Genomic DNA, 21878 nt, shown 5'->3' on the forward strand with positions numbered 1-21878 from the left:
GGGGCCTTTTGTGGTTCCATATGAATTTTAGGATTGCTTGTTCTAGTTTCGAGAAGAATGCTGGTGCAATTTTGATTGGGATTGCATTGAATGTGTAGATAGCTTTGGGTAGTATTGACATTTTGACAATATTTATTCTTCCAATCCATGAGCAGGGAATGTCTTTCCATTTCTTTATATCTTCTTCAATTACCTGCATAAGCTTTCTATAGTTTTCAGCATACAGATCTTTTACATCTTTGGTTAGATTTATTCCTAGGTATTTTATGCTTCTTGGTGCAATTGTGAATGGGATCAGTTTCTTCATTTGTCTTTCTGTTGCTTCATTGTTAGTGTATAAGAATGCAACTGATTTCTGCACATTGATTTTGTATCCTGCAACTTTGCTGAATTCATGTATCAGTTCTAGCAGACTTTTGGTGGAGTCTATCGGATTTTCCATGTATAATATCATGTCATCTGCAAAAAGCGAAAGCTTGACTTCGTCTTTGCCAATTTTGATGCCTTTGATTTCCTTTTGTTGTCTGATTGCTGATGCTAGAACTTCCAGCACTATATTGAACAACAGCGGTGACAGTGGGCATCCCTGTCGTGTTCCTGATCTCAGGGAAAAAGCTCTCAGTTTTTCCCCGTTGAGGATGATGTTAGCTGTGGGCTTTTCATAAATGGCCTTTATGATCTTTAAGTATGTTCCTTCTATCCCGACTTTCTCAAGGGTTTTTATTAAGAAAGGGTGCTGGATTTTGTCAAAGGCCTTTTCTGCATCGATTGACAGGATCATATGGTTCTTCTCTTTTTTTTTTGTTAATGTGATGTATCACGTTGATCGATTTGCGAATGTTGAACCAGCCCTGCATCCCAGGAATGAATCCCACTGGATCATGGTGAATAATTCTTTTTATATGCTGTTGAATTCGATTTGCTAGTATCTTATTAAGAATTTTTGCATCCATATTCATCAGGGATATTGGCCTGTAGTTCTCTTTTTTTACTGGGTCTCTGTCTGGTTTAGGAATCAAAGTAATACTGGCTTCATAGAATGAGTCTGGAAGTTTTCCTTCCCTTTCTATTTCTTGGAATAGCTTGAGAAGGATAGGTATTATCTCTGCTTTAAATGTCTGGTAGAACTCCCCTGGGAAGCCATCTGGTCCTGGACTCTTATTTGTTGGGAGATTTTTGATAACCGATTCAATTTCTTCGCTGGTTATGGGTCTGTTCAAGCTTTCTATTTCCTCCTGATTGAGTTTTGGAAGAGTGTGGGTGTTTAGAAATTTGTCCATTTCTTCCAGGTTGTCCAATTTGCTGGCATATAATTTTTCATAGTATTCCCTGATAATTGTTTGTATCTCTGAGGGATTGGTTGTAATCATTCCATTTTCATTCATGATTTTATCTATTTGGGTCATCTCCCTTTTCTTTTTGAGAAGCCTGGCTAGAGGTTTGTCAATTTTGTTTATTTTTTCAAAAAACCAACTCTTGGTTTCGTTGATCTGCTCTACAGTTTTTTTAGATTCTATATTGTTTATTTCTGCTCTGATCTTTATTATTTCTCTTCTTCTGCTGGGTTTAGGCTGCCTTTGCTGTTCTGCTTCTATTTCCTTTAGGTGTGCTGTTAGATTTTGTATTTGGGATTTTTCTTGTTTCTTGAGATAGGCCTGGATTGCAATGTATTTTCCTCTCAGGACTGCCTTCGCTGCATCCCAAAGCGTTTGGATTGTTGTATTTTCATTTTCGTTTGTTTCCATGTATATTTTAATTTCTTCTCTAATTGCCTGGTTGACCCACTCATTCGTTAGTAGGGTGTTCTTTAACCTCCATGCTTTTGGAGGTTTTCCAGACTTTTTCCTGTGGTTGATTTCAAGCTTCATAGCATTGTGGTCTGAAAGTATGCATGGTATAATTTCAATTCTTGTAAACTTATGAAGGGCTGTTTTGTGACCCAGTATATGATCTATCTTGGAGAATGTTCCATGTGCACTCGAGAAGAAAGTATATTCTGTTGCTTTGGGATGCAGAGTTCTAAATATATCTGTCAAGTCCATCTGATCCAATGTATCATTCAGGGCCCTTGTTTCTTTATTGACTGTGTGTCTAGATGATCTATCCATTTCTGTAAGTGGGGTGTTAAAGTCCCCTGCAATGACCACATTCTTATCAATAAGGTTGCTTATGTTTATGAGTAATTGTTTTATATATCTGGGGGCTCGGGTATTTGGCGCATAGACATTTATAATAGTTAGCTCTTCCTGGTGGATAGACCCTGTGATTATTATATAATGCCCTTCTTCATCTCTTGTTACAGCCTTTAATTTAAAGTCTAGTTTGTCTGATATAAGTATGGCTACTCCAGCTTTCTTTTGGCTTCCAGGAGCATGATAAATAGTTCTCCATCCCCTCACTCTCAATCTAAAGGTGTCCTCCGATCTAAAATGAGTCTCTTGTAGACAGCAAATAGATGGGTCTTGTTTTTTTATCCATTCTGATACCCTATGTCTTTTAGTTGGCGCATTTGATCCATTTACATTCAGTGTTATTATAGAAAGATATGGGTTTAGAGTCATTGTGATGTCTGTATGTTTTATGCTTGTAGTGATGTCTCTGGTACTTTGTCTCACAGGATCCCCCTTAGGATCTCTTGTAGGGCTGGTTTCGTGGTGACAAATTCCTTCAGTTTTTGTTTGTTTGGGAAGACCTTTATCTCTCCTTCTATTCTAAATGACAGACTTGCTGGATAAAGGATTCTCGGCTGCATATTTTTTCTGTTTAGCACACTGTAGATATCGTGCCAAGCCTTTCTGGCCTGCCAAGTTTCAAAGGAGAGATCAGTCACGAGTCTTATAGGTCTCCCTTTATATGTGAGGGCACGTTTATCCCTTGCTGCTTTCAGAATTTTCTCTTTATCCTTGTATTTTGCCAGTTTCACTATGATATGTCGTGCAGAAGATCGATTCAAGTTACGTCTGAAGGGAGTTCTCTGTGCCTCTTGGATTTCAATGCCTTTTTCCTTCCCCAGGTCAGGGAAGTTCTCAGCTATAATTTGTTCAAGTACCCCTTCAGCACCTTTCCCTCTCTCTTCCTCCTCTGGGATACCAATTATGCGTATATTATTTTTTTTTTAGTGTATCACTTAGTTCTCTAATTTTCCCCTCATACTCCTGGATTTTTTTATCTCTCTTTCTTTCAGCTTCCTCTTTCTCCATAACTTTATCTTCTAGTTCACCTATTCTCTCCTCTGCCTCTTCAAGCCGAGCCATCGTGGATTCCATTTTGTTTTGCATTTCGTTTAAAGCGTTTTTCAACTCCTCGTGACTGTTCCTTAGTCCCTCGATCTTTGTGGCAAGAGATTCTCTGCTGTCCTGTATACTGTTTTCAAGCCCAGCGATTAATTTTATGACTATTATTCTAAATTCACTTTCTGTTATATTATTTAAATCCTTTTTGATCAGTTCATTAGCTGTTGTTATTTCCTGGAGATTCTTCTGAGGGGAATTCTTCCGTTTGGTCATTTTGGAGAGTCCCTTGCGTGGTGAGGACCTGCAGTGCACTTCCCCTGTGCTGTGGTGTATAACTGGAGTTAGTGGGCGGGGCCGCAGTCCGACCCGATGTCTGCCCCAGCCCACTGCTGGGGCCACAGTCAGACTGGTGTGTGCCTTCTCTTCCCCTCTCCTAGGGGCGGGATTCACTGTGGGGTGGCGTGTCCCGTCTGGGCTACTTGCACACTGCCAGGCTTGTGTTGCTGGGGATCTGGCGTATTAGCTGGGGTGGGTAGGCAGGGTGCACGGGGGGTGGAGGGGCAGGCTTAGCTCGCTTCTCCTTAGGTGATCCACTCCAGGAGGAGCCCTGTGGCAGCGGGAGGGAGTCAGATCCGCTGCCGGAGGTTTGGCTCCGCAGAAGCACAGAGTTGGGTGTTTGCGCGGAGCGAGCAAGTTCCCTGGCAGGAACTGGTTCCCTTTGGGATTTTGGCTGGGGGATGGGCGGGGGAGATGGCGCTGGCGCCTTTGTTCCCCACCAAGCTGAGCTCTGCCGTCCGGGGGCTCAGCAGCTCTCCCTCCCTTTGTCCTCCAGCCTTCCCGCTTTCCGAGCAGAGCTGTTAACTTATGACCTCCCAGACGCTAAGTCGCGCTTGCTGTCGGAACACAGTCTGTCCGGCCCCTCCGCTTTTGCCAGCCAGACTCGGGGGCTCCGCTTGGCCGGCGAGCCGCCCCTCCGCCCCGGCTCCCTCCCGCCAGTCCGTGGAGCGCGCACCGCCTCGCCGCCCTTCCTACCCTCTTCCGTGGGCCTCTAGTCTGCGCTTGACTCCGGAGACTCCCTTCTGCTAATCCTCTGGCGGTTTTCTGGGTTCTTTAGGCAGGTGTAGGTGGAATCTAAGTGATCGGCAGGACGTGTTGTGAGCCCCGCGTCCTCCTACGCCGCCATCTTCCGGAACCTCCCGGGTTTTGTCCAATAGTTTTTTTTTTTTTAAATATTCAGAACTAAACTACAAAATCCTGGCTTTTAATCCACAGACTCAAAAATCATAAAATGGTTGTTTAAGATGTGTAGTGAAAAAGAACACCATTATTAATAATAATTTTTTAAGTTTAATTTATTTATTTTGAGAGAGAGGAAGAAAGAGAATCCCAAGCAGGTGCTGCACTGTCAAAGCAGTGTCAGACGTGGGACTCCATTTCACAAACTGAGATATGACCCGAGCTGAAATCAAGAGTGAGACGTTTCATTGACTGAGCCACCCAGGCTCCCTATTATTAATAATACTTTTTAGGGGCGCCTGGGTGGCTCAGTCGGTTGAGCGTCCGACTTCAGCTCAGGTCATGATCTCACAGCCCGTGAGTTCGAGCCCCGCGTCGGGCTCTGTGCTGACAGCCTGGAGCCTGCTTCTGCTTCTGTGTCTCCCTCTCTCTCTGCCCCTAACCCACTCACATTCTGTCTCTGTCTCTCTCAAAAATAAATAAACATTTAAAAAAGAAAAAAAATAGTAATACTTTTTAAAAAGCAGCTCAATGCAACAAGGACTCCCTCCCAACTGCAACAACACTATAAGGCAGGTAGGATGGGTGCCACCATTCCCACCAGGCATGGGCTAGAAATGCTTCTCTAACATACTGTAATAGAGGTAGCAGCTCTTGGCTCCTAGCCTAGAATGGACACAAAGAAGGATGCTAAATATTCAAAGAAAATGAACCAATTTCAATTTAATAGACCTGCTAACAGGTCTAACAGTGTAAAATTCCGTAATGGTCCTATAATCAAAAATAGCCTGACTTAATGCAGGTATAGATACCAAGATATACTCACCTAATATTGTTCCTCCAAAGGGAGTCTTATCAGGGGATTTAGTTGAAGCCCTGTGAGTAACATTCTGAATCACTGTTGAAATGAAAAAAGTTAACAGTGTGATGGGAAAAAAATAGTAAGCAGTAAATAGCAGTACTGTGATGTGAAGCAATCTGCATGGGGTAAGCCTGGATATAACTTTTAAATTAGTAAAAAGTAACCCTTTGCACTGGTACACAGCCAAAGAAAGGACTGGAAGGCACATCTCACCTTAACACCTACGCCTTTAGGTAATGAAAGGCTGTTACTCTATCATCAAGTGTTCCATTCTAATGAGATGAAATTTCCTTATCTCTACTCCCCTGCAACCTACCCAAGTTAAAGAAATAGCACAAAACAGGCAATTAATACAGTATTAAAAAGTGAAAATGTATGTTCTCAAAGAATCTAGATTATTCCAATACTGACACTGTTTGAGATTACACTTAAGACACTGTGTTTTCTTAAAATGATTAATTATTGTAAATGTCTGATCTCTTCTACCAAGAAACTTTCTGGAAATATTGGAGTCATTTTAATCATTTGAAAAACTGAAAGTCAAAACAAAAACAATTGGATAGTGAAATGGAATAAGACATTATAATTCTCAAAAACTGGATGCCTTTACTTTCCTAAAGGGAGCACTAAATCATAGTTTTCGTTTCACTAATCCAAATATCCTATTAATGATTTTCTTCATGTATGCTAATTTAACCCTGAACAAAGCCACACATATTCAACTGTTTTTTTTTTTTAAAGTTAATACTTGTTATGGTTGCTTTGTCCCTAGTTGTCCAATCAGTGAGACTTGCCAAGACTTGACCTATTGGTATGAGAGCCAAAATTATTAAGTTCTAATTTGCTAGACCATACTGATTTTTTCACACTTTTGCTTTAAAATAGTCAGAAAAAAGATTTTAACGTGCTATGTTTAGTTATCTCAGTGCAAAAAGTATATTAAAACTAGTTCAAACTGTTAACTATATTGGAATTAAAATTTACAGAAATAGTTATAAACACATATCCAGAGCAGACTCATACAAATTACCTTGTTTGATGACTGTTATTGGGATTAGCTTCCTTGGGACATATGCTGGCTGAAAAGAGAAGAGATTCGGCTTTTTAATTAGTGTTAAATTAAAAAATAAATAAATAAAGCAAAGACCTGGAAGTAGCCTGTCTTGTCTACAGTTGCTGGAAATCTTAGTACATATGTCTACCTCTATTTTTTTTTTTTAATTTTTATTTACTTTGAGAGAGAGAGGGAGAGAGAGACAGAGAGAGAACTCTCACACACAAACAGAGGAGGGGCAGAGAAAGAAGAGAGACAGAATCCCAAGCAGGCTCTGCACTGTCAGCACAGGGCCCCAAGTGGGGCTTGAACTCACCAACTGTGAGACTATGACCTGAACCGAAATCAAGAGGATGCCGCCTGACTGGGCCACCCAGGAACCCCTATCTACCTCTATTTTATTAGGCTTACTTGGTTTTCCCCATAAATGTCCAAAGACTTGAAAGAAGCAATTTCTTCAGAGCTCCCATTATGCACTTTACCTTGAAACTGCAATGGAAAGGAACTGAACCATGTGGATTGACTACTAGTTCATCTATCACTTCATTTGAGATGTGACCCAGCCAGATTCTGCCCTTACATTTCCCCTCAAACAGATGCTAAGCTACATATTATCTTTTAAAACTGCTCAGAATCCATTGTTTGAGTGTACCCAACTGCTGCTACTAAGGACAATCCAACCACCACGCATCTCCTTGCCCAAGAAAGCAGAGCTGGCATTCAGATCCAGAAATTTCTACTTCCAAATCTTGTACTCTTCACCATCCTGCACACATTTATGCACAAGGACCTCAAACTAGAAAGGCAGGTCCCAATGCATTCTCCCCTCTCCCAAATTGTCTCAGATGTCCTACAGCAAGTCCTGATGCCATGGAGTACCTTGAACTAGAGACGGGTTTAGTGTTACCCTTAAAGTGGAGTAATCACTGGACACAATTGTGAGCCAAGGATAAGACAGGTAATGGATAGACATAGAAACAAAATAAGGAAAGCAAATATATAGGGAAGAATTAGAGTAAGTTAAAGGAGTAATCATTTACTCCTTTAAATGAGTAAAAATTTATTTAAGTTTTTAAATTTTAAAAAATCATTTTAAAATTTAAAAATCATGATGTTGATTTTTTAATGCTTGATTTAACCTGTATACATAACATAGAGACTCCATGTACCAGATCTGTTAAGAATCCAGAATGTGCTGAATGAGATACTTACCACATAGGTGTTTACACTTGTGAACAACAGAGACTCATTGATGTGCTAACATTTCAGTGAATGATATGCCCATAATAATGAGGGGCCACACAATCAGAAAGAATGAAATCTTGCCATTTGCAACTATGAAGATGGAACTGGAGGGTATTATGGTAAGTGAAATTAGTCAGAGAAAGACAAATCTCATATAACTTCACTAATATGAGGAATATAAGATACAAAACAGATGAACATAAGGGAAGAGAAACAAAAATAATATAAAAACAGGGAGGGGGACAAAACATAAGAGACTCTTAAATAAAGAGAACAGAGGGTTGCCAGAGGGGTTGTGGGAAGGGGAATGGGCTAAATGGGTAAGGGGCATTAAGGAATCTACTCCTGAAATCATTGTTGCACTACATGGGAACTAACTTGGATGTACATTAAAAATAAATTAGTTAATTAAAAAAAAAAAGAGGGGCCACAATACCAAACTTACTGTTTGCTATTTTTCTTCTTGTATTAAGGTCCTTATGTTTAAAAACCACAAAAAGTAGAAGTTTACTATTGTCAGATTTCTAAAAAGTAGTATTTATACCTATGGACCCAGTGCTATAGACTGAATGCTTATGTTCCCCCAAAACTGATATGTTAAAACTTAACTCCCAAGCGTGATGGTAGAGAGACCTTTGAGAAATGATTAAGTCATGAGGGATCCAGCCCTCATGAGTGGGATTAGTGCTCTTATAAAAGAGACTCCAGAGAGGTCCCTCCACCCTTCTACCCAGTGAGGACATAGTGATAAAATGGCTGTCTGTGATCCAGGAAGCAAGCTCTCAGGAGACACCAAATCTGCCAGCACCTTGAACTTGAACTTCCCAGGCTCCAGAACTATGACAATTAAATGTTTGTTTTTTAAGCCACTCAGTCTATGGTATTTTGTTATAGCAGCCCTAGTGGACTAACACACACAGTAATTTCCTTCATCACAATCTAGCCTAATCTAATGTTGATCTAAGGAATTAAAGATCAATACCTTTATACATAAATTATTACCACTATGTGAAACATCTACATCATCCAAAAGCAGAAGTCTTATTAAATAAACTATGATTCAAATTTTTGACATCTGCTTAACAAAGTAGAAAATATGCATAATATAAATATAAACGTCACAATTATAACCACATTATAACCTAATTTTATAACGAGTATGTACAGACAGATCAGAAAGAAAGATCAGAGTTTTTTTTAAAACAGTGGCTATTTCTTATAAATGGATTCATTTCATCTTTTATACTTTTCTTTCTCAGTTCTTTACAAGCATGAATTACATTTTAATTAAGAAAAGTTATTTTGATCAACAGTCTGTTCAATTACTACGTCCGGGTCTGTACTACAGAACTCACGTGCTATTGGTAAATAGAGGAATGATTTAAGTATAATTTATACACATTTTTCCCCAGACAAGGGGAAGGGAATAGTAGAAATAGAAGTATCACCTTCAGCAGGGGAAGAAAAAAAATTCTCAGCTTTGGTATCACACTGGCAGCAGGATCTCTTTCAGCTTTATCATAAAATTAATTAGGAGCACTCGCACACAGGATCCTTTCCCTGAGAGATACAGGCTCTGCCTTGTGTGTCCACCTGTCCTTGCTCTAGTGAAAGGTACACGAGCACATGGTCTTTATCATTTGAGAACTTTACTTTTTTAATTTTTTAAAGTTTATTTATTTGAGAGAGAGGTAAACAGCACAAGTGGGGAGAGGCCGAGAGAGAAAGGAGAGAGAGAATCTCAAGCAGGCTCCATGCTGTCAGCACAGAGCTCGATGTGGGGCTTGAACCCATGAACTGTGAGATCCTAACTCAAAATGAAACCAAGAGTTGAACGCTTAACTGACTGGGGCACCCCTCACTTGAGAACTTTAAATACCAGGTGTGCCAACCTCCAGCCACATGAGAACCACTTGCTGGAGGGGCCACATTATCCTTCCAGGTACTAAGGATCATTTTTGTTAGAGCTGTTGCTACAGTTCCAAAGCCTTTTTGAAAGCCCTATTTTTTATTTGTCCTATGAATCCTGCCACTTACAGCACATTTTGCAGAATGTGAAGTTTTTCAGACACATCACAATGCAGCAAAAACACCTACATGTTGCTGTGTTGACTGCTTTCGAATTTCATTATTTCAGTTTTTAGTTCCTTTGCTGTGATGATTTGTTTTAAACAATTTTTGACAAGAACAAATGGAAAATATTCCACTCTTCACGTGAACGGAACAAAGTTTCTCTTTGAGCTCTTGAGTATCTACCAATGTTCCGTTATGATGACATGACTATATGTACAATATGTGCTGCCAAAAAACAAGGAAATAATTTAGCTGCAGGACCCAGTTCTTTCTAGACCTATAATTACTCTCTTGCCTAATCTGCAATCCAAAGATGTACCAAGACTGGACTCATGAGCAAGTAGCTGCCTCTCTATAAGTGGGGTTTGTAGGGGCATCAGGAAAATACTTCTGCCTAAAATGTCTATGCTGAAGGGGCACCTGGGTGGCTCCATCAGTTAAGCATCTGACTTTAGCTCAGGTCATGATCTCACAGTTTGAGAGTTTGAGCCCTGCACTGGGCTGTCTGCTCTCAGCACAGAGCCCAATTTGGATCCTCTGTCCCCCTCTCTCTCTGCCCCTCCCCTGCTCACATTTTCTCTTTCTTTCTCTCTTTCTCCCTCCCTCTCTCTCAAAAATAAACATTAAAATGTCTATGCTGAAGGCTCTAAAATTCCCACTAAGAGGTTGACACTGTGAGTCCTTTCCCTGTATCTTTTTATGAAAGTGTAGGAAACAGTCTGTTACCAGGATTCATTGAAAAATGAAATATTGTGATAATTTCCAAGTTAACAGTGTTTAACCAATTACAACCCAGTTTTAATCAAACTGTTCTGTGTACAGTGTTTTTGAAAAAGGTACCAGTTCCTTCATTGCTGTCCCAGTTTTGCTCTCAGGCCATGTCCTTGCCGGCTCTCTTTTCTGTGGACATTTTGTGGACTCCCATTCCTGCCGCAAGCCTCTATCACCGCAGATCTTGTCCTCCCTTCATTAGAAACTCTTTTCTGTGTTTACTGTATGCCTGGATGTAAGCATATTTCCCTCCTGCCCTATAAGAAATGCGGTCTTTCCTTTTTCCTGACTTTCAGGATACCCTGTTCCTAAAGAACCTAGGTTGTACTATATATATCCTGAGCTGGGGGACTAGTTAAGGGAATTCATTTCTACCATTTTTCTGAGGACCTGATAGCCAAGTATCAGGTGGGGAGACTCTATGGGGAGAGAATGCTGATGTGGTCAACAGCAATGACCTGATGACCAATTCAGCCCGATTTTAAGTCCTGGTTAGGGAAAGCCTATGCATAGGTGGAAATAACCACAGCAGTAACCATATAGGATGAGGGACTTCTTACTCACTCTGCATTATACTAACTTCCTCCTGGTATTATTTTGAAAATTAGCTTTAATACATGTAGTGATAATGTTGTTCTTTCCAGCCTCTTCTTTTCAAGTTTGGCTATTTGGTGTTTTCGTGGTATCAGAATATTCATTGTAGATTTAACTAGTTTTAGCTCCTGAGATAAAGACAAGTTGCCCATTTGGGGAGTGGCTAATGGTTGCTCAAAGTCAAGCTTCAGTGGTTTAAGCCAAACCACATGAAAAGAACTTGGACCTGTTACACTGTGGTTTTAATTCATTTTTAGGATGTTCTAATGAAAGTTAGGAAACACATTGATTTAATCTAATGTCCTATTTGCAAAAGTCTTCATATTTCTGGTCATTTAGGGAGGAATCATATATACACCTTTGATAGTATCATCGGTCTAGATAGAAATTTTTTCAAATTTCTGCTTAAGACAGCAATTGCTACAGATACCTGATATATTCATTGTGTACAATCTTAAGGTGTGAGTGGTGACCACATGGTAGTTCTCCCTATTCACTTTACTTATCTGATAATGGTTACACTTTAAAAATTGTCACAACTTCTCTTTTTGCCAAAAATAGACATGGTTTTAAAGCTGGGTGATCTCTGATGGAAAAAAACAGAAGGGTAAAAGATGTCATATACTAGGGGAACACTTATTCTAAAGTGATTTTGATTAAATAATTAAACTTCTATTTTAAAATCTCTATTAAGGGGCACCTGGGTGTCTCAGTTAAATGGCTGACTTAGGCTCAGGCCATGATATCACGGGGTTCCTGAGTTCCAGCCCCCCATCAGGTTCTCTTGCTGTCAGCTTGGAGCCTGCTTCAGATCCTTCTTCTCCCTTTCTCTCTGCCTTCCCCCCCCTCCCCACATGTGCATACCCTCTCTCTCAAAAATAAACACTTAAAATAAAATAAAATCTGTTAAATGCTTCAAAAATTGTTTAGTGAACTAGTAAGATAACTTAGTTTTTTTAAAATATAGACCTAATGTGTTAAAATTAGGTCCTTTTAGCCATGTTCTTGATTGGATCATGCATAATAAAACCTATTAATAAATATTAGGTTTCACCTCTGTCAACAGAGGGTTCTACAAGCCCCTGGGAAGCTTGGTCCATTAAGCAAACAACTCTTGATTTTGGCTCAGGTCATGATCTCACAGTTCATGAGTTCAAGTCCCCTGTGGGACTCCACACTAACTTAGAGCCTGCTTGGGATTCTCTCTTCCCTTTCTCTGCTTCTCTCTCTGCTTCTCCCCCAAACTAGTTCTCAAGCCTGCACATACACACGCTCTTAAAAAAAATAAAATAAACTTAAAAAAAAGTGTGTTCTAAATTCTCGACATGGACCCAACAGCATAATTATGATAAATGTGTATTTCTTTCACAGTATCTTGAATCTCAAGTAATACAACTTGTATAGAATAAATCACAATCTTTAAAATTCACCTTTTGTCTGATTTTTCCGGAGGTATAGGCATGGGTGAAAGTAGAATAAAGGCACCAACCATCAGAAGAAACTTCTGGCACCTGTACCTGGTACAAGTGTGCTGGGGCTTGCCAACAGAACATGTGTGGAGATACATGAATTACAAATATAATGCATCAGATGCTTAAGATGGGGCTCTTTTTAACTTTCAAATTTTTAGCGTAAATATTACTTATCTTTTAAAAATGGATATCCTATAGTTCACATTGTCTTTTCCTTTCCAAATCTCTGTTTAGAAGAGGTTAAGTGTTTGCTGCATACAAGTTTTAGGTGTAAACACATATAGGTGAAAGAAAGCATTTTTCAATGCATCTTTTGCTTAAAAGTCTAAAAGTAAAACATTTGGAATTAATTTCATAGTTCTTGAAATATTGCCTTCTAAAAGCAGTCTCAGAGATATCTGAACATTTGGATTGATATTGACTATTTGGATTAAAATATGCCTCTAAAATATCAAATCTATTTTCAGAATCAATTCTAAGTGGTCATGTAAGATGGTCTAAGGCTATCCCAAGTGGTTCCTTTTCAACTTTCCTGTGTTCTAGAGCTACCCAAGAGGACAGATGGCTATGCAGAAAGTGACAATGGAGAAAGCCTCACAGAGAAGCCTTAAAATATCTTTTTAATTAATTTGGGTTTTCCTTTGGAAATAACCAAGAGTTTCAAACCACAACTCATCACAGCTGGCTGGAGTTGGGAGTACTCCGCCTCACAGCTTGAAGTGATAAAATATCTGGCTTTGTGTCACAGATGCAGGAAGTTTCTTCCTCGACCTTCTCATCATGGCTATTTATGATATGAAAAAGAAATTAAATTCCTTGGGAGTAAACATCAATCATCTTTCCCAATTTTGCTGAGTAACTCTCACTAGATGAAATATTTTGCACAAAACATTATTGGGATATGATTGAAGAAAAGGAATGAAAGAAATGACATCATTGAGTCACATGCAAGACAAAGCATGACAGCCAAGAGGGTGGGAGATAAGATATGCCTCCTAGGTAACCATTCACAACAAGAGTGGGGATTGTTCTAGAAGAGAATCAAAGAGCAACTCTATTCCCTGTGGTTGGATTTGAGACAAAGCCAGAGAGGGACCTTAACAAGGAATGGTACAACTCAATACTTAGTACTGGGCCAAATGATTGTTTGGAAAATATATATATAACCTAATCAATATATGACTTTACCACCTGCAATAGAGTGAAATACAACCCATACAGTTTAGAATTTAATTACCACAAAAATCAAACCACTTATAAAACTAAAAACAAAAGAGGGAAATATTTGATCTCTGGATAAAGAAGGGCTTTATAAAATATAATGTAACTGTAAATATCACAATGGAAAAGACAAATAATTTGATTAAACAAATTTTAAAAGTAGGCTATTTCAAAAATTTCCATAAACAAAATTGATAACAAATGTGAGAATAATGTTCCTAGATGATATAACCAAGAGTCAACGTTCTTTAATCTATAAAATCTTTAAAATCTATTCAATAAAAACCATGAGACCCCCATTGAATTAAAGACTAAAACTAAAAGTCATTAAATGGAAAATACAAATGGCTGATAAACAAGTGAAGAAAGCAGTGCTATTAGAAATCAGGGGAAAAAAATTATAAAACATTTTAAACTATTACATTATGTGAAAATTTAGTGATGGAAATACATGTTGATAATCAAGGCATATTGGCAAGATAACTCTGATATATTGATAGCAAGATGGTAAAATGGCCCAACCTTTCTAGAAAGAAATTTGATCATATATAGGAAGTTTTCAAAATGTTAAGAATCTAAGTTACTAATTCCTGTCTAAGTATCAATTATAAAGAAACAAGTAGACAAATGAACTAAGATTATGGTCATAAATGTTTGCCATAGCATCACTTATAATTAAAAACAATTAGAAATAACTTGAATGCCTACAAATTGGAAACTGAGTTTCCAATTTATATTATAGACTACACAGTAATTAAAATTATATATATGAAGAGCATTTTATGACATGAAATATGCTATGCCATATTTTGACTAAGTGGATTATAAATGGTTTTATACTGGTCTTTATTTGGCAGTGTTGTAGATAATTTTGTTTTTATTGCTTTCCCCATATCTATATAGTCTCAATTTTTAGATATTAGATTATTAGGAAACAAATCAAAATCTAAAGAAAGGAAAGAAGAAAATGAATGAATGAATGAATGTGACATGGGAATTTACCTGCCATCTCCTTTCTTACATGATGATTTGCAACATAACAAAACACTTTCCTGGGCAATCTAATAATCATTACTTGATCATAAATTTACAAGGGACACACTTTTCTGCCAATGCAAACCACAGAAACATTTGCCTTATCAGGATTAATTCTCAATCTTTTTTACCCAAACCATTTTTCTGTCACTGACAAGAATTCTGCATTTTTTTTTCATCCCAATGAGGTATGTACTACCTTTTTTTTCCTACTAGCCTACATGATCAATGGGGTATTCTTTTGACTATTTCATTAGACATAAAAGATATCCATCCACAACATGGACACATTAAATAGAGCAAATTTGCAGCCACGAATAGTCTTTGCATGTTCACTTGACTGTAGGGTATTTCCCTGGCTGGATACTCCCAACACATAGAGACCAAAGCCAGCACCAAATTCCTCCCTTCTCACCAGAGTGCCTCCTCTACCTGCTCGGGCCATCATCTTATAATCGTGCATGTGATTTAATGGATGCAGAGAACGGTGAAGGAATCCTTTTTCACTATTGGTGGGAATGCAAACTGGTACAGCCACTCTGGAGAACGGTGTGGAGGTTCCTCAAAAACTTGAAAATAGAACTACCCTATGACCCTGCAATTGCACTACTAGGTATATATCCAAAGGACACAAAAATTCTGATTTGAAGGGGCACATGCACCCCAATGTTTATGGCAGCACTATCAACAATAGCCTAATTATGGAAAGAGCCCAAATGTCCATTGACTGATGAGTGGTAAAGAAGATGGGATATATGTGTATGTATGTATGTACATACATATATGTATATACATACATACACACATACACACATATATACACATACAATGGAATATTACTCAGTAATCACCAAGAATGAATCTTGCCATTTACAACAATGTGGATGGATCTATAGGGTATCGTGCTAAGTGAAATAAGTCAGAGAAAGATAAATATCATATGATTTCACTCATATGTGGAATTTAAGAAACACAACAGATCAACATAGGGGAAGGGAAGGAAAAAAAGGATAAAAACTGAGAAGGAGGCGAACTATAAGAGACTCTTAAAGACAGAGGACAAACTGAGGGTTGGTGGAGGGGAGGTGGGTGGTGGGATGGGCTAAAATGGGTGATGGGCATTAAGGAAGGCACTTGTTGGGATGAGCACTGGGTGTCATATGTAAGTGCTGAGTCACCCAGTTCTACTCCTGAAACCAATACTACACTGTATGCTAACTGATTTGAATTTAAATAAACAAATTAAAAAAAAAGAAACAGATAAAAACAATAAAAGAAAATGCAAACATCTCTGTGACAGTTACAACAATGGCTTACATTTGTAACAGGTAGTACGTAACTGGTGTGGTGCTTCCTGAGAACAGATTTTGAAAAGTGGAGGGAAAAAGGACAAGAGACTGAGTTTCTGCAGTAAGAGAGAAGAGGGGGTCTAGATGAGGGGGATGCCTGGCAGGTAAGATATGCAGATATTTACTACACTCAATAGAGGCTAGGCACAAATAAAAACCAAGCCAGTTGCTTCATCATTTTGAAAAGGGTTAGCTCTTTAAGCAGGAAGTGAGAAAATAGTGGGAAGAGGACAGAGAAGTGAGTAATACCAATGTAAATAGAACATATACAGATTTACTGTGGAAACAGGTTATTCTAAAAGACAATCCACTGCAGATAATAAGCATAACCTCAAAATACCTGGAATCTGGATATAGAATAACTACATCAAGTATCAGTATTTTAGAGCTATAAACATATTAGATAATTTGCTCTCATATTTCTACCTCCATTTGCTGAAAAAGAAATTCCTAAAGCATTAAGTACTTTACACAAAGCCCCATGGCCAGTCAACTAATCCTAATAGGCCTATTTTCTTGCAACCAACAACAACAACAACAACAACAACAACAACAACAACACAATGCAGATACAATTTCTAAAAACATTCCTGAGAATAACCTGGTACCTACCACTGTGTGGGCTTGGTCATAGGTACTTTGGATTTTCCCATTGACTTTGCTTTTACCTGACAAAAACAAGCAGAAAATAACATTATTTTCATTCTTTGTGTTCCTAAATTAACTCTTCCTACTCATGATGAAGACAACTGTACTCCTTTTCTAACTCAGACTCTTTATTCCTATTAGTTATTTACTGTCATTTCAAGCGCTGATTCCAATGAAGTTTGAATGAAGAGATGACAAGATTTGGGACCCTTCAAGTATTTCTATGTTCACTTCTACTGGCCCAGCTTTCCATTCTAACACCAATACACATTACTGCTGTTTTCACTCAGTTGGTGCTCATAGATCTGAGATTGATTGAAAATACTAAAATGGCCAAAGAAGTGTTATCAATAAAGGCATCAAACATCAGTTCATCACATTTTCTGTTTAAAAAAACACTCATCAACATAAAAGATTCTCAACTATCAGTACTCAAATTGTCTTCACTTTTGTATTTTTTTAAGCACTAGAGGATGGCAGTTAACTCCCCTCATATTTAAGAATAAAATAATTAAAATTTTGGTACTTAGGAAAAAAAGATAAAAGTTACAAAAAGCTTCCTCAAACAGTTCCTGGTACTTACTTCCAACAATAGTCTTGTGATTGAAAATCTTACTCCAAATTCCACCTTCTACATTGTCTTTCACTCCGAATTCATAAACTGTGTTGGGTTTTAGATTTTCCACAATTGTTTCAGTGGCTGGACAGAGTTGAAAAACCCATTTCTTCTCCTTATCCTTTTCTCTATAGCGAATTGTATAATATCTGTTGAATAACCAAAACATGATGCTTTTAATCCACAGGGAGAATCAGAATGCTATTTCAAGTTTCTTAATACATCACAGACTCCCATCTACTTCAAAGACTATGCTTAATGCTGGCTTCTGTTTTTATTTTTTAGAAATTGCAGAGAACATGACAAAACAGCTCAGTGTGTACTTAAGGTTTTAAATTTCTAATGCCAAGTTGGAGAATGTGAAGCACAGTTACGGTCTGACAGAATGCGGTTCTATTATTTGCTACTTTGCAAAATGAAAGTTGGAAAGCGCCGGATGTTCGTTTCTTTCCAATTATGCATAGAACAGAGCATAGGTATAATTTTTCAAGTGCTTAATACTGAAGTTTTATAGCTAAATGGGTTTAACCTGCAACTGTATGGGTTTATGCCATGGAACATGCATTAGAGGTGGGATCATTCAATTTTGTACAAGGGGATCCTGAAATTCTAAGATACATCCAGGACTGCATTTTAAGAGTGAAACATTCTTATCATAAAAATAGAATCAAAACCAAAGCCAAGCTAAGAGTTCAATGAAAAGAATCAAACCATGCAAATTTAAGATCAAGGTTACCTATTTGCTTAGGGGTTCATAATATTCAGACATACATATGAAGTAATGCTAATTGTCACCACTATTTTTTTGTACTTTTATCACATGCTAGGTTTTATATATATTATCTTGTTGTCATAAAATCATCTGAAGTGGTAGAAGTTATTAATTCATTCTATAGATGTGAAAATAGATTTTCAGAAACATCATTTAACTTGCCCATTGCTGCCCACCTAGTGACTTTGACCAGTGACAGAACCAGAATACAAAGACTCCTCTGACCCTGCTGTAAACAGCCTCACACAGTGGGCCAACCAGGACAGGGGAGCGCATTAGTACTGTATACAGTCATAAGAAATCAATGAGCTAGAACTATATATATATATCAATATGAACAGATTTTACGAATACTGAACAAAAATAGCAAATTACAAGATGACACATAGTTTCATGATTCACATAAATATTAAAATGCTCACAAAATATGTTACCATATATGGTAACAGTGTAAAGAGACAGCAAATATTGCAAGGGTCCAACATTCATATTAGTGCTCTAGTTCCCAGTGAGATAAGAATTTTTTTTAATGCTTATTTTTGAGAGAACTCGAGAGATCTCAAGAGAGCAGGGGAGGGACAATGGGGGAGGAGACAGAAGATCCAAAGTAGGTTTCACGCTGTCAGCACAGAGCCCGATGTGGGGCTCAAACTCAAACCATGAGATCATGACCTGAGCCAAAATCAGATGCTTACCCACTTAAGGAACTGAGCCACCCCGGGGCCCCACCCAGTGAGATAAAGGAGTATAGAAGTGGGGCCAACAGGTATATTTTATCTGCTTTTTATTTTTAAATAAACATTTTCAATAAATAGAATAAAATAATAGCTGTCATGTATGCTGATGGAAACTTAGGTGTTTGTTATACTATTTTAGGTTCTTCTATTTTAAATTTTCTCTCAAACATTTATTACCTCTCCCCCACTCCCCACCCTAGCAAAACTAAAGGGGCTAAGATTCTGGTCAGTTGCTTTTACTTGAAGCCTTACAAAGTCACTCATTTACTTGTGCTAAAAACGTTTATTGTGCCCCCCTCTAAGTGCCAGGAACACATTGTTGATGATACATAAAAACAATTACCTAGAACTTCTAGAAACAAGGGGCAGGATTGGCTACATAATTTGTGAGGCTCATCCCAAAATGAAAACATGGGACCCCATGTTCAAAAATGATTAAGCGTTTCAAGACAGTGACATTAGAGTATTAAACCAAGCATGGACCCTTCTAAGTACACAGGGGGACCCTGTGCAAATGCACGTGTTGCATGGCCATCAAGTCAGCAGGGGGTTTATAGTTAACAAATACAGAGAGAGGGGGAATGGTTTTGTATGTTTCTGTACATTTGTATTTTGAATGTATTTGTATATTCAGCCTATGTTCCTACTAGTTACAAACTACTGAAATGCTTGAAGTCATTCATTAGCTTGCTTCTTTCTAGTAAAACTGCCAGGGCTCCAGTTCCTGACTTCCAAGGAGCAAAAGACTGAACGAGTGAAGGAAGCCGTTCAGCCAAAATACTAACTACTACTGGGAATATACATTATAGACTACTAATCCTCTGTGTCCTGTGAGTTGAAACATCAATAGACATTTATGCAACACACTTATTGACAAGCATGCTGCATGGAATTTTTGTGGCTGTGTTTTTCCCTGCCTTGTATACTAGAAAAAGTCAGCAAAGTGCAGAGAAGCTAAAATCAGACCAGATGGGCTACCACATTATGCATCTATACTTTGGATACATTTCTCAAATCCTTAATTGCTGGTATGATCCAAGGTGTGTTGGGGGGGGGGGCACTGCTAATACAACAACCAAAGGCCAGATTCCAGAGTTACCAGTAAGTTTGATTTTATATTATCTTCCCAGGAATAAAATGGTACAAAAATGTTCTAAGAACTTCCCACATGTTAAAAACAAACAAAAAAAAAACAACAAAAAAAAAACAAAAACAAAAACAGAGTGGGTGGATCTGTTGGTTGAGCATCCAACTTCGGCTCAGGTCATGATCTTGTGGTTTGTGGGTTTGAGCCCCAGTCATGTTCTGTGCTGACAGCTCAGAACCTGGAGCCTGCTTTGGATTCTGTGTCTCCCTCTCTCTCTCTGCCCTTCCCTCACTTGTACTGTGTGTCTCTCTCACTCAAAAATAAATAAACATTAAAAAAAAAATCCTGCACATTTTTTCTATCTTGATCACAAAGCATTCAAAATAACCTGTCTTATATCAAGTTTGTTAGGAAAAATAAACATACAGGCAGCCAACCTCTCTCTTCAGCCTCAGACGTTATCTTTACCAACACTGGCTTAATTGATAGTTGTGTAACATAGCAAGTTCTAAATGTTAAAAGAGATAGTCAGTAAGACTATTTACCTGTAAGGTAGTGAAGCAAATTTCCTTGATTTTAAAGCTAAATACAGGCCTTATGAAAATTAACAGTGCCGTACCACACACAGAAGGTACTCCATAAATGTGGAATGAACAGAATGGATATTTGGGTGCTCATGGGGTCATTCTAAAATTAGAATATAATTTCTCTAAATGGTCAATAATTCCGTCACCAGAAAATATGGATTTAAGCAATAAAGTTTACAATTATATTATCTTTTTCAATGTGTCATTGCCTAAGGTTTTACTTACCAAAACTCAGCATTCCTATAGAATCAATGCAAACTGAAGGAAAATACAATAAATGTCTACACTGAACATTTGCAGAGGGCTTAAGATTTTAAAATTTACTTCAGTTGATTCATAGAATAAACTGAAATGAGAATAAGCATTATTTTTTTTTTTTTAATTTTTTTTTCAACGTTTTTTATTTATTTTTGGGACAGAGAGAGACAGAGCATGAACGGGGGAGGGGCAGAGAGAGAGGGAGACACAGAATCGGAAACAGGCTCCAGGCTCCGAGCCATCAGCCCAGAGCCTGACGCGGGGCTCGAACTCACGGACCGCGAGATCGTGACCTGGCTGAAGTCGGACGCTTAACCGACTGCGCCACCCAGGCGCCCCGAGAATAAGCATTATTATAGAAGAAAAAGAGGGCCAGTAAGTGTCTAAGATCTGATTGTCAGGGACAAAGCCAGACAAATGGTGGTTTTCTGACTCAACTAATACCTTTAGTATTGCATTGGATGGTCTTTCTACTACTGTGGTGCTTGGCAAAAGGAAATGAAAACAGGTAAAATGACCCAGGAGGGAAGAGGACAATCATAATTCCTTTCAACATCATTTAAGGCTTTTTATTTTATTGTGTATTTACCATAACATAGAGTCACAGACTTCCCATTATTGTCTGAGGACACTCAGGATCAAACATTGATCATACCCTTTTCTGTTGATGATTAAATTTGGACACAAGTGCAACAAGTCTATTAAAAATATAAGTAACAGTCGGTGAATGTCGTCAGACTAGACTTCTGGAAGGCCTGCCTCCAGCAACTTGGACTTTAAGGAAGGAGAATATTTCATGTCCTTGTGATAAGAAACTACTGAATGGAATGTTTGGTTTAAACAACATTATCTTTGCTTGGATCTCCCTAATAGTATGAATATTGATAATAATGCTTACTGTAGTTTAAAAAAAAATTCCATAGCTCCTCTAAATGTAGGATTTTCACTCTCCAAAAAGAACAGGGTTTGGACTAGACAACTTGTGGGATCCTTTTTGTTTCTACAAGTTTATTGTCTACAAATTAGAC

The 21878-nt window shown here is 38.2% G+C and overlaps 1 protein-coding gene across 1 annotated transcript in view; it reads right to left on the bottom strand.

The window, feature by feature from the left end:
• Positions 1 to 21878, bottom strand: part of ABI3BP (ABI family member 3 binding protein) — a 273089-nt gene that overhangs the window by 142882 nt on the left and 108329 nt on the right. Inside the window, exons 5-8 of the mRNA XM_049628087.1 lie at positions 17377 to 17558; positions 16758 to 16813; positions 6362 to 6410; positions 5296 to 5367 (exon numbers count right to left, since the gene is read on the bottom strand). Coding sequence (XP_049484044.1) covers positions 5296 to 5367; positions 6362 to 6410; positions 16758 to 16813; positions 17377 to 17558 — 359 coding nt within the window. The remainder of the gene's footprint in view (positions 1 to 5295; positions 5368 to 6361; positions 6411 to 16757; positions 16814 to 17376; positions 17559 to 21878) is intronic.

This window comes from Panthera uncia, chromosome C2, assembly GCF_023721935.1.
Source record: "Panthera uncia isolate 11264 chromosome C2, Puncia_PCG_1.0, whole genome shotgun sequence".
Taxonomy (NCBI): domain Eukaryota; kingdom Metazoa; phylum Chordata; class Mammalia; order Carnivora; family Felidae; genus Panthera; species Panthera uncia.